At 41.4% G+C, this 20,000-nt stretch overlaps 1 protein-coding gene across 4 annotated transcripts in view; it reads right to left on the reverse strand.

Annotated features, from left to right (window-relative positions):
• Window positions 1–20,000, reverse strand: part of LOC133653384 (cryptochrome-1-like) — a 47,337-nt gene that overhangs the window by 10,574 nt on the left and 16,763 nt on the right. For all 4 annotated transcript variants that reach the window (XM_062052587.1, XM_062052586.1, XM_062052588.1 and 1 more), the window contains exons 3-9: window positions 13,642–13,750; window positions 13,415–13,557; window positions 12,093–12,277; window positions 6,467–6,555; window positions 5,580–5,720; window positions 5,194–5,505; window positions 1,067–1,218 (exon numbers count right to left, since the gene is read on the reverse strand). In XM_062052587.1, coding sequence (XP_061908571.1) covers window positions 1,067–1,218; window positions 5,194–5,505; window positions 5,580–5,720; window positions 6,467–6,555; window positions 12,093–12,277; window positions 13,415–13,557; window positions 13,642–13,750 — 1,131 coding nt within the window. The remainder of the gene's footprint in view (window positions 1–1,066; window positions 1,219–5,193; window positions 5,506–5,579; window positions 5,721–6,466; window positions 6,556–12,092; window positions 12,278–13,414; window positions 13,558–13,641; window positions 13,751–20,000) is intronic.

Genomic DNA, 20,000 nt, shown 5'->3' on the forward strand with positions numbered 1-20,000 from the left:
TTCCCAGTTTTCAGGGGACATTTTCCCCATTCAAAATGAATTATCCATTTTCCAAACCTCCGCAATTCCCACATAGTTCAACTGATTCCAACCAATCCACCTTCAACACATCCTGGAAATTTAAAACAACCATTTTTCTACGTTCAACAAATTTCCAGGAATTCCTGTTTTTTTGTAACCGTATTTCCAATCCTTTTTAGCGCGATGACTCCTTTCACATTTCTCAACCGTTCCACTGTCTAAACATTCCTCTTAGTCAGGACAAAAACCCAATATGGTTTAGGAACTTGAAAAATTCCCGGTTTTCCCCAAAATTCTGTAATACCATTTAAAAAAAAAAATGTTACTACTTCAACATTTCTTGACCGATTTAAACAATTCCAACACCAACCAATTCAGTTCATTCAGGACATTAATGCTATTAATTTTTTATTATTTTTTTTTAAATCCCGCTTTTCCCCAAATTCCCAAATCTCCAGGAAGTTCCCATTGAAATGAATGGGACATTTTTCCAAGTCGCACAATTCCCACATTGTTCAAACTATTCCAACATCAACACATTCCACTCATCCTGGACATTCAAACTAACACTTTCCCAAGTTCCAAACCAAATCCCGGTTTTCCTGGAAATTCAAACTCTTCAACATTCAAACTATTCTTACATTCATACTACGCTCTGTCAGCATTTCAGTTCAACTTCAGCATTGGAGCATTCACACGCAATTCCTTCAGGAATTGCCTCATCCAGTTCATACAAAGATGGTTGTTTATAGGATTTATTCTAAACCTTCAACATGAGAAACATGTAGCTTTGACACACTGAGTTTGATTCTTGTGCCGATTCGTTGTTTTTTGATTGATTGATTGAATCTTTTATTAGTAGATTGTACAGTACAGTACAGTACATATTCCGTACAATTGACCACTAAACGGTAACACCCCAATAAGTTTTTCAACTTGAAATCAAATCAATTCATGGTAAACATGGTTGACACACAAGGAATGTACAGGGAGGAAGGAGGCAGGAGGAGGGACAATGAGGTCCAGTGCCAGATGAGGTACACACCTGATGAAGTCCCCGTTGGGGTCTGTGCGCCGGCCGAAGCCTACGGGGCAGTAGCAGTGGAAGAACTGTTGGAAGAAGGAACTGCAGGACAGCCACATCCAACTGCCCGCATTCACGCTCCAGTCGGCGTCCAGAAGCAGCTCCTCAAAGACCTGTAATGCACCAGCAGACTGCAGTGAGGACACGCTGGCTCTCGAACTCTTACATGATTGCAATGAAATCGGTCACAGAGAACCCGCGAGCAGCCAGCAAAAAAATATGTGATGACTACACAACTTAACAGTTTTGACTTAAACCTCAACTTCAACATATTTAAGGAGTCTACAGCCCAAACCTGTAGCATTAGTGGCTAATAGCTAGAGATGTCCAATGTTATCGGCCGATAAATGCTTTAAAATGTAATATCGGAAATGATCGGTATCGGTTTCAAAAAGTAAAATTTATGACTTTTTAAAACGCCGCTGTACAGAGTGGTTCACGGACGTAGGGAGAAGTACAGAGCAGTTGCGTCTCCCAGTCATACTTGCCAACCCTCCCGACAATCTCCCGGGGCAACCATTCTCCCGAATTTCTCCCGATTTCCACCCAGACAACAATATTGGGGGCGTGCCTTAAAGGCACTGCCTTTGCGTTCCCGGCCCAATCACATAATATCTACGGCTTTTCACACACACACAAGTGAATGCAAGGCATACTTGGTCAACAGCCATACAGGTCACACTGAGGGTGGCCGTATAAACAACTTCAACACTGTTACAAGTATGCGCCACACTGTGAACCCACACCAAACAAGAACGACAAAACACATTTCGGGAGAACATCCGCACCGTAACACAACATAAACACAACAGAAGAAATACCCAGAACCCCTTGCAGCACTAACTCTTCCGGGACGCTACAATATACATCCCCCGCTACCCCACACCCATAAAAACCCGCCCCCCCAATCCCGCCCACCTAAAGCTCTCTCAGGGAGAGGATGTCCCAAATTCCAAGCTGCTGTTTTGAGGCATAATAAAAAAAATAATGCACTTTATGACTTCAATAATAATAATTAAAGCTGCAAGCAGCGATGGACGGGACCGACTTTGAGGGCTCATAAAATCCAAACCAGAGCAGTAATTACAACTCTTTCATTAACTTTTAATCAGAAGGGTTCAATCTCTCTCCTGTGCTAATTTGAAGCCGACACGACAAACGCGCTCAGAGGAGATAATGTTTGAAAAAAGGTGACTGTTTTTACTCAACTTTTGTTTTGAAGGGGGAATTGCAAACTTCCTGTTGATTTTTGCTGGGGGTTGTCAGTGTATGAAATCTAGGTCTAAGTGAGACCTACATAGAGGTTCTTGTTTCATGTCACTATGACATTCCTACTGGGAGTCAGAGGCAGTTTTGTCTGTGTTTTCTTCCTAGGGGGCGCTAGAGCGCCATTTTGAGTTTTGGGGTTTGGCTTTTTGATTAGATCGCAATTTTCGCCAGTCCTCATGTGTGTGTCCAATTTGGTGAGTTTTGAAGCATGGTAAGGGGGTCAAATTACAGCTCAAAGAGGCGGCGGTATAATAATAAAACGCTAGAAATTCAATAGGGTCCTCCGTCCCAAAGGGACTCGGTCCCTAAATATAGCAGTGCCATGTTGGCATTTTTTTCCATGACTTGAGTTGATTTATTTTGGAAAACCTTGTTGCATTGTTTAATGCATCCAGCGGGGCATCACAACAAAATTAGGCATAATAATGTGTTAATTCCACGACTATATATATCGGTATCGGTTGATATCGGAATCGGAAATTAAGAGTTGGACAATATCGGAAAATCGGCAAAAAAGCCATTATCGGACATCTCTACTAATAGCATAATGGAAACACTAGGAGTGTGACGATACATTGATACGGCAAAACATTGCGATATTTCAATCAAACAATGTTTCAGCTGTGACCAAACCCTAAAAACTAAATATTGTTTTAAAAATGTAAGTTAGCGATGGTCCGTAATTTCACAGGTAAAACGATCCAAAGCATATCTAATCGTACAATAGTGTTGTGGTTTTATTTTTATTTTTTTTAAGCATATTCTACAACATATTTGCCTTAAATTTTTGCATTTTCCAGCATAAACATGTCCAAATGAACACATGTCCAAATACCAATACTACAGTTTTATTGGTCACTTGATAAGACCACACCAATGCAGACCCCTCAGTATCGTGGCCACTGATTGGCTCAGCCTCAGGCAGCATTACTACATTGGATTAAAAGAGCATAAAGGTGACTAAAGACTGTTATTTCATGTCTCGAGGCCTCTAATAATGTTGAAAAGATAATTTGGAAAGTAGTAAACATGGCTCTTACTTTGCGAAAATTAATTCATCCGGAATTAATGAACGTCGATAAACGAGGGATTAGTGTACTTCAAGACAAAGAAGAATAGAAGTACTTTTGTATTTTCCTGACAGTAGTTTTTATAGTGTGTGGTTCAATCGCTCTGATCTGCATGTTATGCGGACGAGGCCCATTCTCTTAAAGAGACAGTAACGTGCACTTCAGTCAGAAAGCAACGATCACGAATCAAATATTGTCGCATTAAATTGAAACATTCACTGAATTGTTTTCATTCACTTTATCCTCATGAATCTAGACTGCAAATATTTATGATCAAAACAAACAGAAGTGGCATCTTGCAAATATGTTGCATTTAATCAGTCTTTGTTTTGTCACCATAGCTGCTTGGATTCCGTTTGTAAAATATCAACTATACAGTGGAACCTAGATTTACGAAGCCCTCGGTTTGCAAACTTTTTGGTTTAAGTACTTTCAGATCACCCCAAATCTGCCTCTGTGTGCAAACGCTTCATTTATTCTTTTTGCGCTCGCTCGTATTGAAGAGATTGAGGAAGCTGGCTTCGTAACAATTGCACGTTTTTGTGATAAGAACAGACTTTTCTGAAAAAAAATATGCCAAAGCGGACTTATTCCACAGTAAATGTCGGTGCTCTCGCCCAGCGGCGCCTCTTCCAAGAGCACACACACAACGCCCCTCCCACTCGCACCCTCCTTTCTCCCCCCCAGTCTGATCCTTTGCCAATGTTAATGTACTGTAAGAGGATTTTACTTATTAAAACATGTATTATTGTAGCAATATAGCTGTTAAAGTTCAAGATTTTTGTGATTTCCGATCGTTTGTGAGAGCACCAAAGGGACTTGTTTAGCTTGTTGATGTTGTTGATTTAGCCTGTTAATTAAAAGGCGGTTAATTTATGACCTCCTTGTCATGTTATTTTGATACACAGTGCTGTATAACACTTTACATTGTAATTAGAGATGTCCGATATCGTTTTTTTTATTATCGTTATCAGGTTTTTTTTTTGGTTTTTTTTAATTAAATCAACATAAAAAACACAAGATACACTTACAATTAGTACACCAACCCAAAAAACCTCCTTTCCCCATTTACACTCATTCACAGTCATTCACACAAAAGGGTTGTTTCTTTCTGTTATTAATATTCTGGTTCCTACATTATATATCAATATATATCAATACAGTCTGCAAGGGATACAGTCCGTAAGCACACATGATTGTGCGTGCTGCTGGTCCACTAATAGTACTAAAATTTAACAGTTAATTTGACTAATTTTCATTAATTACTAGTTTCTATGTAACTGTTTTTATATTGTTTTACTTTCTTTTTTATTTAAGATTTTTTTAAAAATATATTTATCTTATTTTATTTTATTAATTTTTAAAAAAAGGACCTTATCTTCACCATACCTGGTTGTCCAATTTAGGCATAATAATGTGTTAATTCCACGACTGTATACATCGGTATCGGTTAAAATCGGTATCGGTAATTAAGAGTTGGACAATATCGGAATATCGGATATCGTCAAAAAGCCATTATCGGACATCCCTAATTGTGTTCAAAGTGTACAAACCTTCACTAAACTATAAACTTTTGTCGAGCCTGGAGCCCATTATTAATATTTACATTGTTTCTTAGGGATACATTTGCTTCACTATAAAACTTTGATTCACTAACCCCGTTCAAGAACCAATTAAGTTTGTAAGTAGAAGGTCCACTGTACAATGTATGCTACTTAAAATGCAGCTACTGCTGCTTTGTGGACTCACCTTCATCCCTTCCTCCCAGCTGATCCACAAGTCGCCTCGAGTGAGGAAGCAGGCGACGGCGTGGCGAGCCAAGTGGTGGATCCAGCCCTCCTGCCTCAGCTGAGTCATGATGGCGTCGATCCACGGGAAGCCCGTCTTGGCCTCGGCCCACTTGGCCAGCGCCTCGGGGTTCTTGTCCCACGGGATGCGTACGCAGATGGGGTTCCCCTCCATCTTGTCGAAGCGCGCGTTGTTGGTGGCGGCCGTGTAGAAGAACTCCCGCCACAGCAGCTGTCCGTACAGCGAGAGCGGAGGGGAGCTGTTCTTCTTCACCTGAGCCCACAAAACCACGACGGTGTTAAAGGCAGGACGAGTCGGGAGGAGCGGCGTGGCGGCGGAGAGCTCACCTTGCGGTAGAGGTCGGTGAGTTTGAAGTAGAAAAGGCGGCAGGAGAGGCAGCCGAAGCGCAGGTAGGGGCTGAGGCCCGTCGGGCTGGCCAGCAGCGAGTTGGCGTTCATCCGGGGACGCTCGAAGTTTGCCACCCATGCCTACAAGGTGCATGAAGAGGGCGGGGGAGGTGAGGAGCATCCCAAAGCAACAACAGACCGTAAGGCGATGTCCACACGTGCAGAAATATTTGAAAATCTATTATTTTTTTACATTCCTAATAGGCTCGTCCGAATGCAGTGATGCAGCTACTGCAATGCATTCTGGGACTTGTAGTAGTGACCCTAACTGGCCAGCTTACACATAAACCAACATTTTGCAATCCAAGTAAGTAAAAGTGCATCTCACTTTGTCTACCCTTTTGGTTAAAAAGTGAAAGTTCGAAAATAATATCAGCGTCGGCCTTCTTGTTTGTTTATCAGGGTTATAAATCCAATCCAATCCAATCCACTTTATTTATATAGCACATTTAAACAACAAAAATGTTTCCTAAGTGCTGCACAACAATATTAAAAACAGTATTAAACAACAATATTAAAAACCATAATCAAATATTATCCTTAGCTCCACCAATGACTGAATAAAAACAAAACATAAATAAATATAGAACCAATATAAAACAATATAAAATTAAATATGAATAAAAACAATTTCAAGGGAAAAACCATTTAAAACAGTAAATAGAAATCAAAATGTATTAAAAAAAAAAAAAAAAAAAGACCCAAAAGTCCAACTTCCCTGTTGCAAGTTTTGGTTGCAGCGTTACTGTCGTCATAGTTACTCGGGGGCAGGGTGTTCACCTCATCACAAAACAGAAGCACAAACTTAGACCGAAGGCAATACTGACCTTTCTCTCCAGGTGGCGTTCTATCCGGGTCAGGGCCTCAGTCTCTCCTCCCGGCCACACGGCTGTCGGCAGGCCCTCCGTGTCGAAGCCTGAACGCAAGAACGACGACACGTATTTCATTTTACATCTTTAAATGTCATGAAATACTAAAAATAAGCTTCAAATCACCTCGGTGCAATTGCAATTGTATAACCTTCTCTTGCTTTCACTTTCATTTTAAGCCCAGGATGTGTTCAGGACAAGGGACGTAGCGATAAACAATAATATTGATAACCACGGTCAAAGTCCCGGCGGTTAGTAATATCGTTTTAAATTCAAATGATCGAAAAATCGCTCATGGACTGACTGCGGCCAACTTGCTCGCTTAAATGCTAAACATGAAAACAAGAGACATTAGCGTCCATCCCCGTTAAAAAAACCCGACATATCCCAATATAAACTTATATAAACTAAGGCTGCAGCTAACGATTATTTTTCTATCGATTAATCTATAGATTATTTTTTCGATTAATCGGTTAATCTATAGATTATTTTTTTTTCGATTAATCTATAGATTATTTTTCCTTTTACCGATTATTTTTTTATTCAAAATGAAGATGAAAAAATAAATGTAGGCCCGTTTTTTCAAAAGGCATGGCTTTTATTTACAAAAAAAAAGAAGTATGGCCACCCAGTCAACATTGACAACAACATGACTAAATATTCTGTAACAATGTAAACATTTAAAACTTTTAAAATTTAACAAAATTAAAAGTAGCTTATTTGCTTTTTAATGTGCAAATATAAGAGTCAACATCCAGTGCAAATCTTAATATTCTGCAATAGTATAAGCATTTCAAAAGTAAAAGTATTGCTTATTTTGCTTTAAAATGTGCAAAAATAAAGATAAACATCCAATACAAAAAAGTGCAAAACGAAATATTCTGTAACAACAGTGTAAACATTTCAACAAAAGTGAAAGTATTGCTTATTTGCTAAAATGTGCAAAAATAAAGATAAACATCCAATACAAAAAAGTGCCAATCTAAATATTCTGGAGCACTGTAAACATTAAGTATTGCTTTTAAAATGTGCAAAATAAACATCCAGTCCAACACAGTACACAATAACCAATTCTACTCATTCCAGTGAGTGTCTAACAGTTGTAATGAAGAAAGGTTAGCATGTCTACATGCTTTGGTTCTTTTCTTATTTACAATATTCCCAGCAGCTGAAAATAGGCGCTCAGAAGGGGTCGATGTGGCTGGAACTGAGAGCTAATTAGCCTTCACCTCAAGCCAGGATTGCGAGTGAGCTGAGCTGCAGTTTAAGTTTCTAGAAGGTCAACGGGCTCATAGTGATGTTACTAGTAGTTGACTGGGAGGTGTTTATTATCATTTGGGGAGAGTCCGCTGCCTGATGCTCACCTGCTAAACACCTATCTGCTCCACCCTGAAGCGCTGACTACATGCGCTCTGAATACGCACTGCTGATTGGCTGATAATGCTTCGTGTGTACCAATCAGATGGTTGTGTGGGTGGGACAATGCTGCGTGCTGAGACAGAGGCAGACGGAGCAAAGCAGCTTGCTAAGACTTTAGCTTAGAAACTCGTTCGGTACACCCCCGTACCGAACCGAAAGCCCCGTACCGAAACGGTTCAATACAAAACACGTACCGTTACACCCCTAGCAGATACAAATGACACATTCATGTTTTTGTGTAATGATGACAACGTATGCTCGCGCGGACGATTGACTAGTTGATGGTTTTCTTTCAAATGTTCGTTCATAGCCGTTGTGCTGCTATGATAGGCCATTTCCGCTCGACACAGTGTGCATACAACAACATTATTAGGCCGTTTATTGAAATACTCCCACACTTTTGACCACTTTTGGCATGCTTTTCCCCCCTCGCTCGCACCGCTCGCATCGTCTTCTTTGATCGTCTGCTTTGCGCTTCGCCATGACGGTAGTGTGACGTCATTATGCGACGCGTCGACGCACAAAAACGGCGTCGACGTATTTACGTAACCGATGACGTCGACTACGTCGACGCGTCGTTTCAGCCTTAATATAAACACATTACTGTCTGAGCAAATACGATATTCAATTGTACAAATTGAACCGACAAGCTGTGTTCTCTTAGAACAGCCGGGCATTATGAGACTGAGGTGTTTTTACGGTGCGTTTAAGAACCGCTGAACGGAGTAGGACGCCACAACGCCTGCTAGAAATAACAAATAATAATAATATTAGGGCTGGAACTAACGATTAATTTGATAATCGATTAATCTGTCGATTATTACTTCGATTAATAATCGGATAAAAGAGACAAACTACATTTCTATCCTTTCCAGTATTTTATTGGGAAAAAAACAGCATACTGGCACAATACTTATTTTGATTATTGTTTCTCAGCTGTTTGTACATGTTGCAGTTTATAAATAAAGGTTTATAACAAAAATTAAAAAAATAAAATAATAATAATTAAAAAAATATTTTAAAAAATTGCCTCTGCGCATGACTAAATTAATCGCCAACTATTTTTATAATCGATTTTAATCGATTAGTTGTTGCAGCCCTAAATAATATATTTGATTTCTTATGCACTTTTCATTTAAATTAATCTTAAAAGTTCTACAGTACAAACCGATATTCAAAACAAAAGCTTAGCCAATAAAAAGACAAAGTACTAAGACTAAAACACTATAAGTGAAGTATAAGAAACACAAAAACATGCAAAATAGTGGTTTGTCTAGCAGTTTTCTATTTATTTTCAAATAACTTGGTTAAAAAGTTTCAGTGGGTGCATAAGTACTTTTTGAGCACATTCAACAATACTGTGATCATTTTGGTCACGACAGAAATTTTCACATGGTTCCATCTCTAATTTGGGCGTGTGTTGCTTTGCCAACACATCTCTTTAATAATTTGCCTGAAATTCAGCAAATCTCGTGAGACTTCCGCTAAAGGAAAAAAAAATCCCATCTGTGAATGGAAACTAGACATCTGGACGCAAGCTCAGAAGAGGCACAGCTAACAATAATCCAATAGGTCAAATTTAGGCCAGTCTCGTCATTTTCGTTGACTTAATTAATGTGGGAATTAATTCTATTTTTCTTATTCTATATTAAGTTGCATGTGATAAACGCTTATTTAGTGAAACAAAAAGAAATGTAAAACTGCATCAATATACATAAATTAAAGATGCATCGATAATAGGTCGATAAATGCTTTAAAATGTAATATCGGAAATTATCGGTATCGGTTTCAAAATTACCGGTATCAGTTTCAAAAAGTAAAATGTATGACTTTTTAAAACGGCGCTGTGTACACGGACGTAGGAAGAAGTACAGAGCGCCATTTAACCTTAAAGGCACTGCTCACATAATATCTACGGCTTTTCACACACACAAGTGAATGCGAGGCATACTTGGTCAACAGCCATACAGGTCACACTGAGGGTAGTCGTATAAACAACTTTAACACTGTTACAAATAAGCGCCGCACTGTGAACCCACACCAAACAAGAATGACAAACACATTTCGGGAGAACATCCGCACCGTAACACAACAGAACAAATACCCAGAACCCCTTGCAGCACTAACTCTTCCGGGACACTACAATATACACCCCCCGCTACCCCCTAACTCCCCCACTTCAACCCCGCCCACCTCAACCTCCTCATGCTCTCTCAGGGAGAGCATGTCCCAAATTCCAAGCTGCTGTTTTGAGGCATGTTAAAAAAATAATAATGCACTTTGTGACTTCAATAATAAATATGGCAGTGCCATGTTGGCATTTTTTTCCATAACTTCAGTTGATTTATTTTGGAAAACCTTGTTACATTGTTTAATGCATCCAGCGGGGGCATCACAACAAAATTAGGCATAATAATGTGTTAATTCCACGACTGTATATATCGGTATCGGTTGATATCGGAATCGGTAATTAAGAGTTGGACAATATCGGAATATCGGATATCGGCAAAAAAGCCATTATCGGACATCTCTAATCAATAATCGATTTTTAATCGAATCGTAGCTCCTGAATCATAATCGAATCATGAGGTGGCCAAAGATTCCCACCTCTATTTACATCTTAAAATGCCAAATAACACCCGAGTCATTTAAAGACATTGGCATTTTTGTGTCTCTAACTCTTACAATTTGAGAACAAATTGTATCTCTATCTCTTACAATTTGAGAACACAAATGGAGAAGATGAGACAGAAGATCCAGCAGAGAAAACAGGGGAAGTTTCACATTTCTGGTGAAATAAAACTAACAATAGACCTACTGGAGGTGAGGACATGAGTCTTAGGTATGAATCGACGTTAAAAGACAGGCCAAATCGGTGTTAAAAAAGGCAATTTTTTTTTCAAAATGCATCATGGCACTAAAGTCTCACTCGTGACAAACAAATCTCATTCGCATTAAAGCCACACACACAGTGATAATTGATTTTAAGCTATCGTATTTTTCGGAGTATAAGTCGCACCGGAGTATAAGTCGCACCGGCCGAAAATGCATAATAAAGAAGGAAAAAAACCTATATAAGTCGCACTGGAGTATAAGTCCCATTTTTTGGGGAAATTTATTTGATAAAACCCAACACCAAGAATAGACATTTGAAAGGCAATTTAAAATTAAAGCTGCAAGCAGCGATGGACGGGACCGACTTTGAGGGCTCATAAAATCCAAACCGGAGCAGTAATTAAAACTCTTTCATCAACTTTTAATCAGAAGGGTTCAACCGCTCTCCTGTGCTAATTTGAAGCCGGCACGACAAACGCGCTCAGAGGAGATAATGTTTGAAAAAAGGTGACTGTTTTTACTCAAATTTTGTTTTGAAGGGGGAATTGCAGACTTCCTGTTGATTTTTGCTGGGGGTTGTCAGTGTATGAAATATAGGTCTAAGTGAAACCTACATAGAGGTTTTTGTTTCATGTCTCTACGACATTCCTACTGGGAGTTAGAGGCAGTTTTGTCTGTGTTTTCTTCCTAGGGGGCGCTAGAGCGCAATTTTGAGTTTTGGGGTTTGGCTTTTTGATTTGATCGCACTTTTCGCCAGTCATGTGTGTGTCCAATTTGGTGAGTTTTGAAGCATGTTAAGAGGGTCAAATTACAGCTCAAAGAGGTATAATAATAAAAAGCTAGAAATACAATAGGGTACTCTGTCCCAAAGGGACATCGGTCCCTAATAAAGAATAGTGAACAACAGGCTGAATAAGTGTACGTTATATGAGGCATAAATAACCAACTGAGAACGTGCCTGGGATGTTAACATATTATGGTAAGAGTCATTCAGCCCTTTGAGACACTTGTGATTTAGGGCTATATAAATAAACATTGATTGATTGATTGAAATAACTATAACATATAGAACATGCTATACGTTTACCAAACAATCTGTCACTCCTAATCGTTAAATCCCATGAAATCTTATACGTCTAGTCTCTTACGTGAATGAGCTAAATAATATTATTTGATATTTTACGGTAATGTATTAATAATTTCACACATAAGTCGCTCCTGAGTATAAGTCGCAAACTATGGAAAAAACTGCGACTTATAGTCCGAAAAATACGGTATATAAATTACAGCATCAAGGTTAAGTAACTCAAGTAAAGTAATTGTTTCTCACCAAGCTCCTCCAGCGACGGCACCCCGTACTTGTCCCCGTGGTCGTCCGAGATCGGGGTGACGCAGTGAGCCATCAGGCTGTTCGACAGCGTCTCGGCGGGCATCTCCGGAGGATCCAGCCGGCTGATGAGGGTCTGGAAACGCTTGTAGGTGAGTGGCGGCTGTCCGCCGTTCAACTCGATGATCCTTTGGGGGGGGGGGGGGGGGGGGGTAACGTCAGTCTGGTTGTCGACTCCATGCACGTGGGGGCCCCACTGCCGTATTTTCCGGACCATAGGGCTCACCGAATTATAAGGCGCACTGCCCACGAATGGTCTATTTTTGATCTTTTTTCATACAAACCCCGTTTCCATATGAGTCGGGAAATTGTGTTAGATGTAAATATAAACGGAATACAATGATTTGCAAATCATTTTCAACCCATATTCAGTTGAATATGCTACAAAGACAACATATTTGATGTTCAAACTGATAAACTTTTTTTTTTTTTGCAAATAATCATTAACTTTAGAATTTGATGCCAGCAACACGTGACAAAGAAGTTGGGAAAGGTGGCAATAAATACTGATAAAGTTGAGGAATGCTCATCAAACACTTATTTGGAACATCCCACAGGTGAACAGGCAAATTGGGAACAGGTGGGTGCCATGATTGGGTATACAAGTAAGATTCCATGAAATGCTCAGTCATTCACAAACAAGGATGGGACGAGGGTCACCACTTTGTCAACAAATGTGTGAGCAAATTGTTGAACAGTTTAAGAAAAAACTTTCTCAACCAGCTATTGCAAGGAATTTAGGGATTTCACCATCTACGCTCCGTAATATCATCAAAGGGTTCAGAGAATCTGGAGAAATCACTGCACGTAAGCAGCTAAGCCCGTGACCTTCGATCCGTCAGGCTGTACTGCATCAACAAGCGACATCAGTGTGTAAAGGATATCACCACATGGGCTCAGGAACACTTTAGAAACCCACTGTCAGTAACTACAGTTGGTCGCTACATCTGTAAGTGCAAGTTAAAACTCTCCTATGCAAGGCGAAAACCGTTTATCAACAACACCCAGAAACGCCGTCGGCTTCGCTGGGCCTGAGCTCATCTAAGATGGACTGATACAAAGTGTAAAAGTGTTCTGTGGTCTGACGAGTCCACATTTCAAATTGCTATGAGTTTGAACATCAAATATCTTGTCTTTGTAGTGCATTCAATTGAATATGGGTTGAAAAGGATTTGCAAATCATTGTATTCCGTTTAAATTTACATCTAACACAATTTCCCAACTCATATGGAAACGGGGTTTGTAACATGGTCTTCAGAACGTACTTGTCCAGGTCGTAGAGGGTGTGTGATATCTTGACGGCGACCTCCACTCCGGCCTCCATGGCCAGCTTCTTGATGGCGGCGTCCCTCTCCTTCCCAAACGGCTCCGAGTCGTATTCGAAGGTGAGGCGGGAGATCTTCCACTCCTGAAAACACCCACCAAATACCGAGTCCACACTTAACGAGTGTCTCCACAGGAGAAGGAGGGCATTCTGAAAGAAGGCGCTGACCTTAAAGAGGCGCGGGAACACATTGGCGGGTTGGCCCCTGACGACAAAGAGGCGGGAGTTGAGCTTGCGAAGGTTGGCATCGAGGTCCTCCAAACACTGGAGAAGAAACCTGGGGGGACACATGAGCAAATCCACATTTGTTTTACAGCAGCTAAACCCAAACTGACGAATCACACAAATACATCTGTAGCAGTTGCCCTCTAGTGGGTTCTCCTGACCACCACACACTGGCACGAGAGTCCGGTATTCAGGTTGGATCAAGTATTTTATCTTCATCCACCAGAATGATTTGCTTTTCGGCAGTATATAGATAGGCCTTTTCAGTCCGGCGTGTCTCTACTTTGCTCTCTAGTGTCTCTCCCGTGTCTCGGACCGGCTGCTGCTAATAAGCATGGCAGGTGATTGAATGGTCAGCCCCAGCTGGGTAATCCAATCACCTGCCAGCTGTGCTTCGAGGCCGGTCCTTCCACACCCCGCTCCGTGGCAGGCCCGCAGACCACGCCCCCTCCACAACATTTAATCAGAAGGGTTCAATATCTCTCCTGTGCGTATTTGAAGCAGACACGACAAACGCGCTCAGAGGAGATAATGTTTGAAAAAAGGTGACTGTTTTTACACAACTTTTGTTTTGAAGGGGGAATTGCAAACTTCCTGTTGATTTTTGCTGGGGGTTGTCAGTGTATGAAATATAGGTCTAAGTGAGACCTACATAGAGGTTTGTGTTTCATGTCTCTACGACATTCCTACTGGGAGTTAGAGGCAGTTTTGTCTGTGTTTTCATCCTAGGGGGCGCTAGAGCGCAATTTTTAGTTTTGGGGTTGTTGTTTTTTTTATTAGATCGCAATGTTCGCCAGTCCTGATGTGTGTGTCCAATTTGGTGAGTTTTGAAGCATGTTAAGGGGGTCAAATTACAGCTCAAAAAGGCGGCGGTATAATAATAATAAAACGCTAGAAATTCAATAGGGTCCTCTGTCCCAAAGGGACATCGGTCCCTAATAAAACGCTAGAAATTCAATAGGGTCCTCTGTCCCAAAGGGACATCGGTCCCTAATAAAACGCTATAAATTCAATAGGGTCCTCTGTCCCAAAGGGACATCGGTCCCTAATAATGACTGTACACATCAGATACAGGCACTAAAATGAGCAATCAGTGCCTTCTATGTAAATTCAACTTAGATGAATGGCAAATACGGAAGATGAGTCATGCTTTCTGGCGCAGACGTGGGCTGCGCTTACCTTCGTGTGCATGTTGTTAAGTGGGCGTCCACACTGCCGATGCTAATCAAATCATTCTGGGTGACATGAGAGCCGTGTGTGTACGTGGAGTGCGCCCCGGGGGCCAAAGAAGCGCTTTGTGCGCGTGCACAACTACATGCTTATATGATTCTCCACAGGTTGTGAGCCTTAGGAGACACTTCTTGTTATTGCTGGCTGATTGTGTGTGTGTGTGTGTGTGTGTGTTCAGTCCTTATATAACTGTACTGGCCTACATCTTTTAGTACAAACACACACAAGTTTCCATCAGTCCACAACGCAATCCCTTAGCCTAGAAACCTCATTCCTTCTCTAAACATCTCCATGCACAAACTCTCTCTTCTGTAAATGTTTAAAAAAATAAAAAAAGAATTAGCTCATGAATGACCTTTTACGGTATTTGTCCACTCCGTCAGCTTCGTCTTACTCTTCCTTAGCAGGCACGTGTCAGGTTTGGACTACTTATCGTGTTGGAAATCTGCCTCACTATAGCTGCGTTTCCATTGCAGCTTTTTTCCGCAAAATAAAAGCGATAGTTCAAAAATTTGGATAAAGTACATTTGCGACTAGTACCGTATTTTTCGGGCTATAAGTCGCAGTTTTTTTTCATAGTTTGGCCGGGGGTTGCGACCAATGTTCCCTCTAATTTTTCACGTGTGTGAGCAAAGGCAAAAACTCCCTGAGCATTCAGTGGAGCCCATGTGAGCAACATCAGACATGCACACTGTGGCTACACCAGCAGCACACCTGTCCCAAACCTGACTAAATAACAAGTTCCATCTCCATCCATCCATCCATTTTCTACCGCTTGTCCCTTTCGGGGTCGCTGGAGCCTATCTCAGCTGCATTCGGGCGGAAGGCGGGGTACACCCTGGACAAGTCCCCACCTCATCGCAGGGCCAACACAGATAGACAGACAACATTCTCTTATTATTATAATCAAATGACAGCAGTCATTTCCATTTCTAATATAAGTGTTTAGGCCCACTTACAATGACAATAACAAAAAATATTGTTTTCATGAACTGTGTACTTGTATTGTTTGTCTGGGTGGAGGTCCTGCTTTGGAAATAATTTGTACCCCTTTCAGACATTGCATTTAGTTCCCATTAAAACATCCACATGTTGCACAATGAGATGTAAGCAGGGTATTATGTGTACATTCCTGCAACTCCCTGTTTGTAAAAAATATATTTTTATGAGTATTTATTTAATATACTAACAACATTTCATGATTAATATTTATAAATAAAGATTCCTAATAAATGACACTAGAATAAGCACACATTTGATTGGTAAATCATAGTGTAACGACCTGGAATGACACTTTATGTGTGGTGTTGGAGTTGTCCCACTTTTTGTGTGGCTGTAAACGCATCACTGGCTAAGTGCCATATGTGCATGTGTTGGCGCAAGTGAGAAAGAGCGAGAGGCTGCTGTTGATATAACAAAGTTGCTTTTGGTCTGCTTTGTACTGCAGAAAATGACCAGTTTTGCTAGATATCATTTTTTTTACTAATGTTTTGGTGATGTGTTTATGGCCGACAATAAAGAGTTTTGCTCAGTAAAGTGATCGATGGAATTCTTGTCCTCAAAGCGTCTCGACAGATGTTACAATATTTGAACAATGATGACGAAAACTGTTTTCTCTGTCGTGTCGAAAATTGTTATGCGCTTATTTTTTTATTTGATTTTGTGCGCAAGCATAGATTTGCCGTGCGCAGAGGACACTTGAACAGTGCGCAATTGCACAGGCGCGCACCTTAGAGGGAACGTTGGGTGCGACTTATACTCAGGAGCGAGTTATGTGTGAAATGATTAACACATTACCGTAAAATATCAAATAATATTATTTAGCTCATTCAAGTAAGAGACTAGACGTATAAGATTTCATGGGATTTAGCGATTAGGAGTGACAGATTGTTTGGTAAACGTATAGCATGTTCTATATGTTATAGTTATTTCAATGACTCTTACCATAATATGTTACGTTAACATACCAGGCACCTTCTCAGTTGGTTATTTATGCCTCATATAACGTACTTATTCAGCCTGTTGTTCACTATTCTTTATTTATTTTAAATTGCCTTTCAAATGTCTATTCTTGGTGTTGGGTTTTATCAAATAAATTTCCCCCAAAAATGCACCTTATACTCCAGTGCGACTTATATATGTTATATATGTTTTTTCCTTCGTTATTATGCATTTTCGGCCGTTGCGACTTATACTCCGGATCGACTTATAGTCCGAAAAATACGGTAGTTGTTTCCATTAAAGGGTGTTTTGCGTCATTAGCCGTAATTCTTGTAAACTCTCATCCCGCGAAATTCCGCTTTGAGGAAGATATTGTTGTTGCCGTGATGTCAACAGATGATGAAGGCAGCGGGTGATCGCTCGAAGGCAACGACGTCCACAGTTTCCAAAAACAATTGACTCGTCAGACCGCAGAACACTTTTCTACTTTGCACCAGTCCATCTGAGATGAGCTCGGGGCCCAGCGAAGCCGGCTGCGTTTCTGGGTGTTGTTGATAAATGGCTTTCGCTTTGCATAGTAGAGTTTTAGCTCGGTTGGTAGAGCGGCTGTGCCAGCAACTTGAGGGTTGCAGGTTCGATCCCCGCTTCCGCCATCCTAGTCACTGCCGTTGTGTCCTTGGGCAAGACAGTTTACCCACCTGCTCCCAGTGCCACCCACACTGGTTTAAATGTAACTTAGATATTGGGTTTCACTATGTAAAGCGCTTTGAGTCACTTGAGAAAAAGCGCTATATAAATGTAATTCACTTCACTTCACTTCACTCGGGGCCCAGCGAAGCCGGCTGCGTTTCTGGGTGTTGTTGATAAATGGCTTTCGCTTTGCAGAGTAGAGTTTTAACTCGCAATTACAGATGTAGCGACCGACTGTAGTTACTGACAGTGGTTTTTCTGAAGTGTTCCGGAGCCCATGTGGTGATATCCTTTACACACTGATGTCACTTTTTGATGCAGGTGATCAAAATCCGTAATCTCATCGCTTACGTAACCGGTACTTTTTAGAGGCGGTATAGTACCGAATGTGATTCATTAGTATCGCGGTACTATACTAGTAACGGTATACCGTACAACCCTAGTAGTGGCTCAATGAAAGTGATCTTCGGACTGACAACGGCCACACTTTGGACACCCCTGGTTTCCCTGATATGACCAGTCTACTCTTGAAGTGAATTATATTTATATAGCGCTTTTCTCTATTGACTCAAAGCGCTTTTACATAGTGTAACCCAATATCTAAGTTGCATTTAAAGCAGTGTGGGTGGCACTGGGAGCAGGTGGCTAAAGTGTCTTGCCCAAGGACACAACGGCAGTGACTAGGATGGCGGAAGCGGGGATCGGACCTGGAACCCTCAAGTTGCTGGCACGGCCACTCTACAAACCCTTGAAATGTTAAGTGTCATGTGCCAGTTTGTACTCCCAAGTTCAGAACGCAGTACGGTCATTCGCCACATTGCTGGCATGCAGAGGGGGGGAATCACGTTACGTTCTGAACGCTCGGCAGACGACAGAGCGGCGATTGTGTCGGCGCGGCGCCGTTCGCTGGTAGCGTTTTTCCAGGCCGCACATCCGCTGGCTTGGAGAGCTCCTCGTGGCAAGTAGGTCACCGTCACGTAAGTTGCACAGCACTGCTCGGCACTCTAACCTACTTCTGCATCCTCGCTTGTTGCACACTGGAGAAAAGCTACACTTTCATTTCATTACAGTTCAGCCCAAAATCAATGGCACCCTGGCCGGATATTGATTGTGAGTGTTTATTTTGACTAAACCCAGCAGTACCTCGAGCTTACGAGTGGCCCGCCTTATACATTTTTATAAAATACAAGACGTCTCCCTGCTGTCTTTTTCCTTTAAGATACGATCATAATTGTTAACTTAGTTTTTGCAAGCACGGGTGTGAAGAAAGTGAGTGTGAATGATACAGCAGTATAGCTCGGTTGGTAGAGTGGCCGTGACAGCAACTTGAGGGTTCCAGGTTCGATCCCCGCTTCCGCCATCCTAGTCACTGCCGTTGTGTCCTTGGGCAAGGCACTTTACTTTATATAAAAAAACATCTACCGTATTTTCCGGAGTATAAGGCGCACTTAAAGGCCTACTGAAACCCACTACTACCGACCACACAGTCTGATAGTTTATATATCAATGATGAAATCTTAACATTGCAACACATGCCAATACGGCCGGGTTAACTTATAAAGTGCAATTTTAAATTTCGCGCGAAATATCCTGCTGAAAACGTCTCGGTATGATGACGTTTGCGCGTGACGTCACGGATTGTAGAGGACATTATGGGACAGCATTGTGGCCAGCTATGAAGTTGTCTGTTTTCATCGCAAAATTCCACAGTATTCTGGACATCTGTGTTGGTGAATCTTTTGCAATTTGTTCAATGAACAATGGAGACAGCAAAAAAGAAAGCTGTAGGTGGGAAGCGGTGTATTAGCGGCCGGCTGCAGCAACACAAACACGTAGCCGGTGTTTCATTGTTTACATTCCCGAAAGATGACAGTCAAGCTTTACCATTGGCTTGTGGAGAACTGGGACTACAGAGACTCTCACCAGGAGGACTTTGAGTTGGATACGCAGACGCGGTACCGTGAGTACGCAGCTGCGGCTTCCAAACATTTGATCGCTTGCCCGTACGTGCGTGCCGCTATGTGCATGTCACGTACGTAACTTTGGGGGCTTTGGGGAAATAAATGTGCTGTATGAACTTTGGGGAGGTGAACGGTACTTTGGGCTGTGGGATTGAGTGTGTTGTGCGGGTGGTTGAGTTGTATTGGCGGGTTATATGGACGGGAGGGGGAGGTGTTTGTTATGCGGGATTAATTTGTGGCATGTTAAATATAAGGCTGGTTGTGTTGTGGCTAATAGAGTATATATATGTCTTGTGTTTATTTACTGTTTTAGTCATTTCCAGCTGAATATCAGGTCCCACCCGCCTCTCACAGCATCTTCCCTATCTGAATCGCTTCCACTGCCCTCTAGTCCTTCACTCTCACTTTCCTCATCCACAAATCTTTCATCCTCGCTCAAATTAATGGGGAAATCGTCGCTTTCTCGGTCCAAATCGCTCT

This window comes from Entelurus aequoreus, linkage group LG07, assembly GCF_033978785.1.
Source record: "Entelurus aequoreus isolate RoL-2023_Sb linkage group LG07, RoL_Eaeq_v1.1, whole genome shotgun sequence".
In the NCBI taxonomy this organism is placed as follows: domain Eukaryota; kingdom Metazoa; phylum Chordata; class Actinopteri; order Syngnathiformes; family Syngnathidae; genus Entelurus; species Entelurus aequoreus.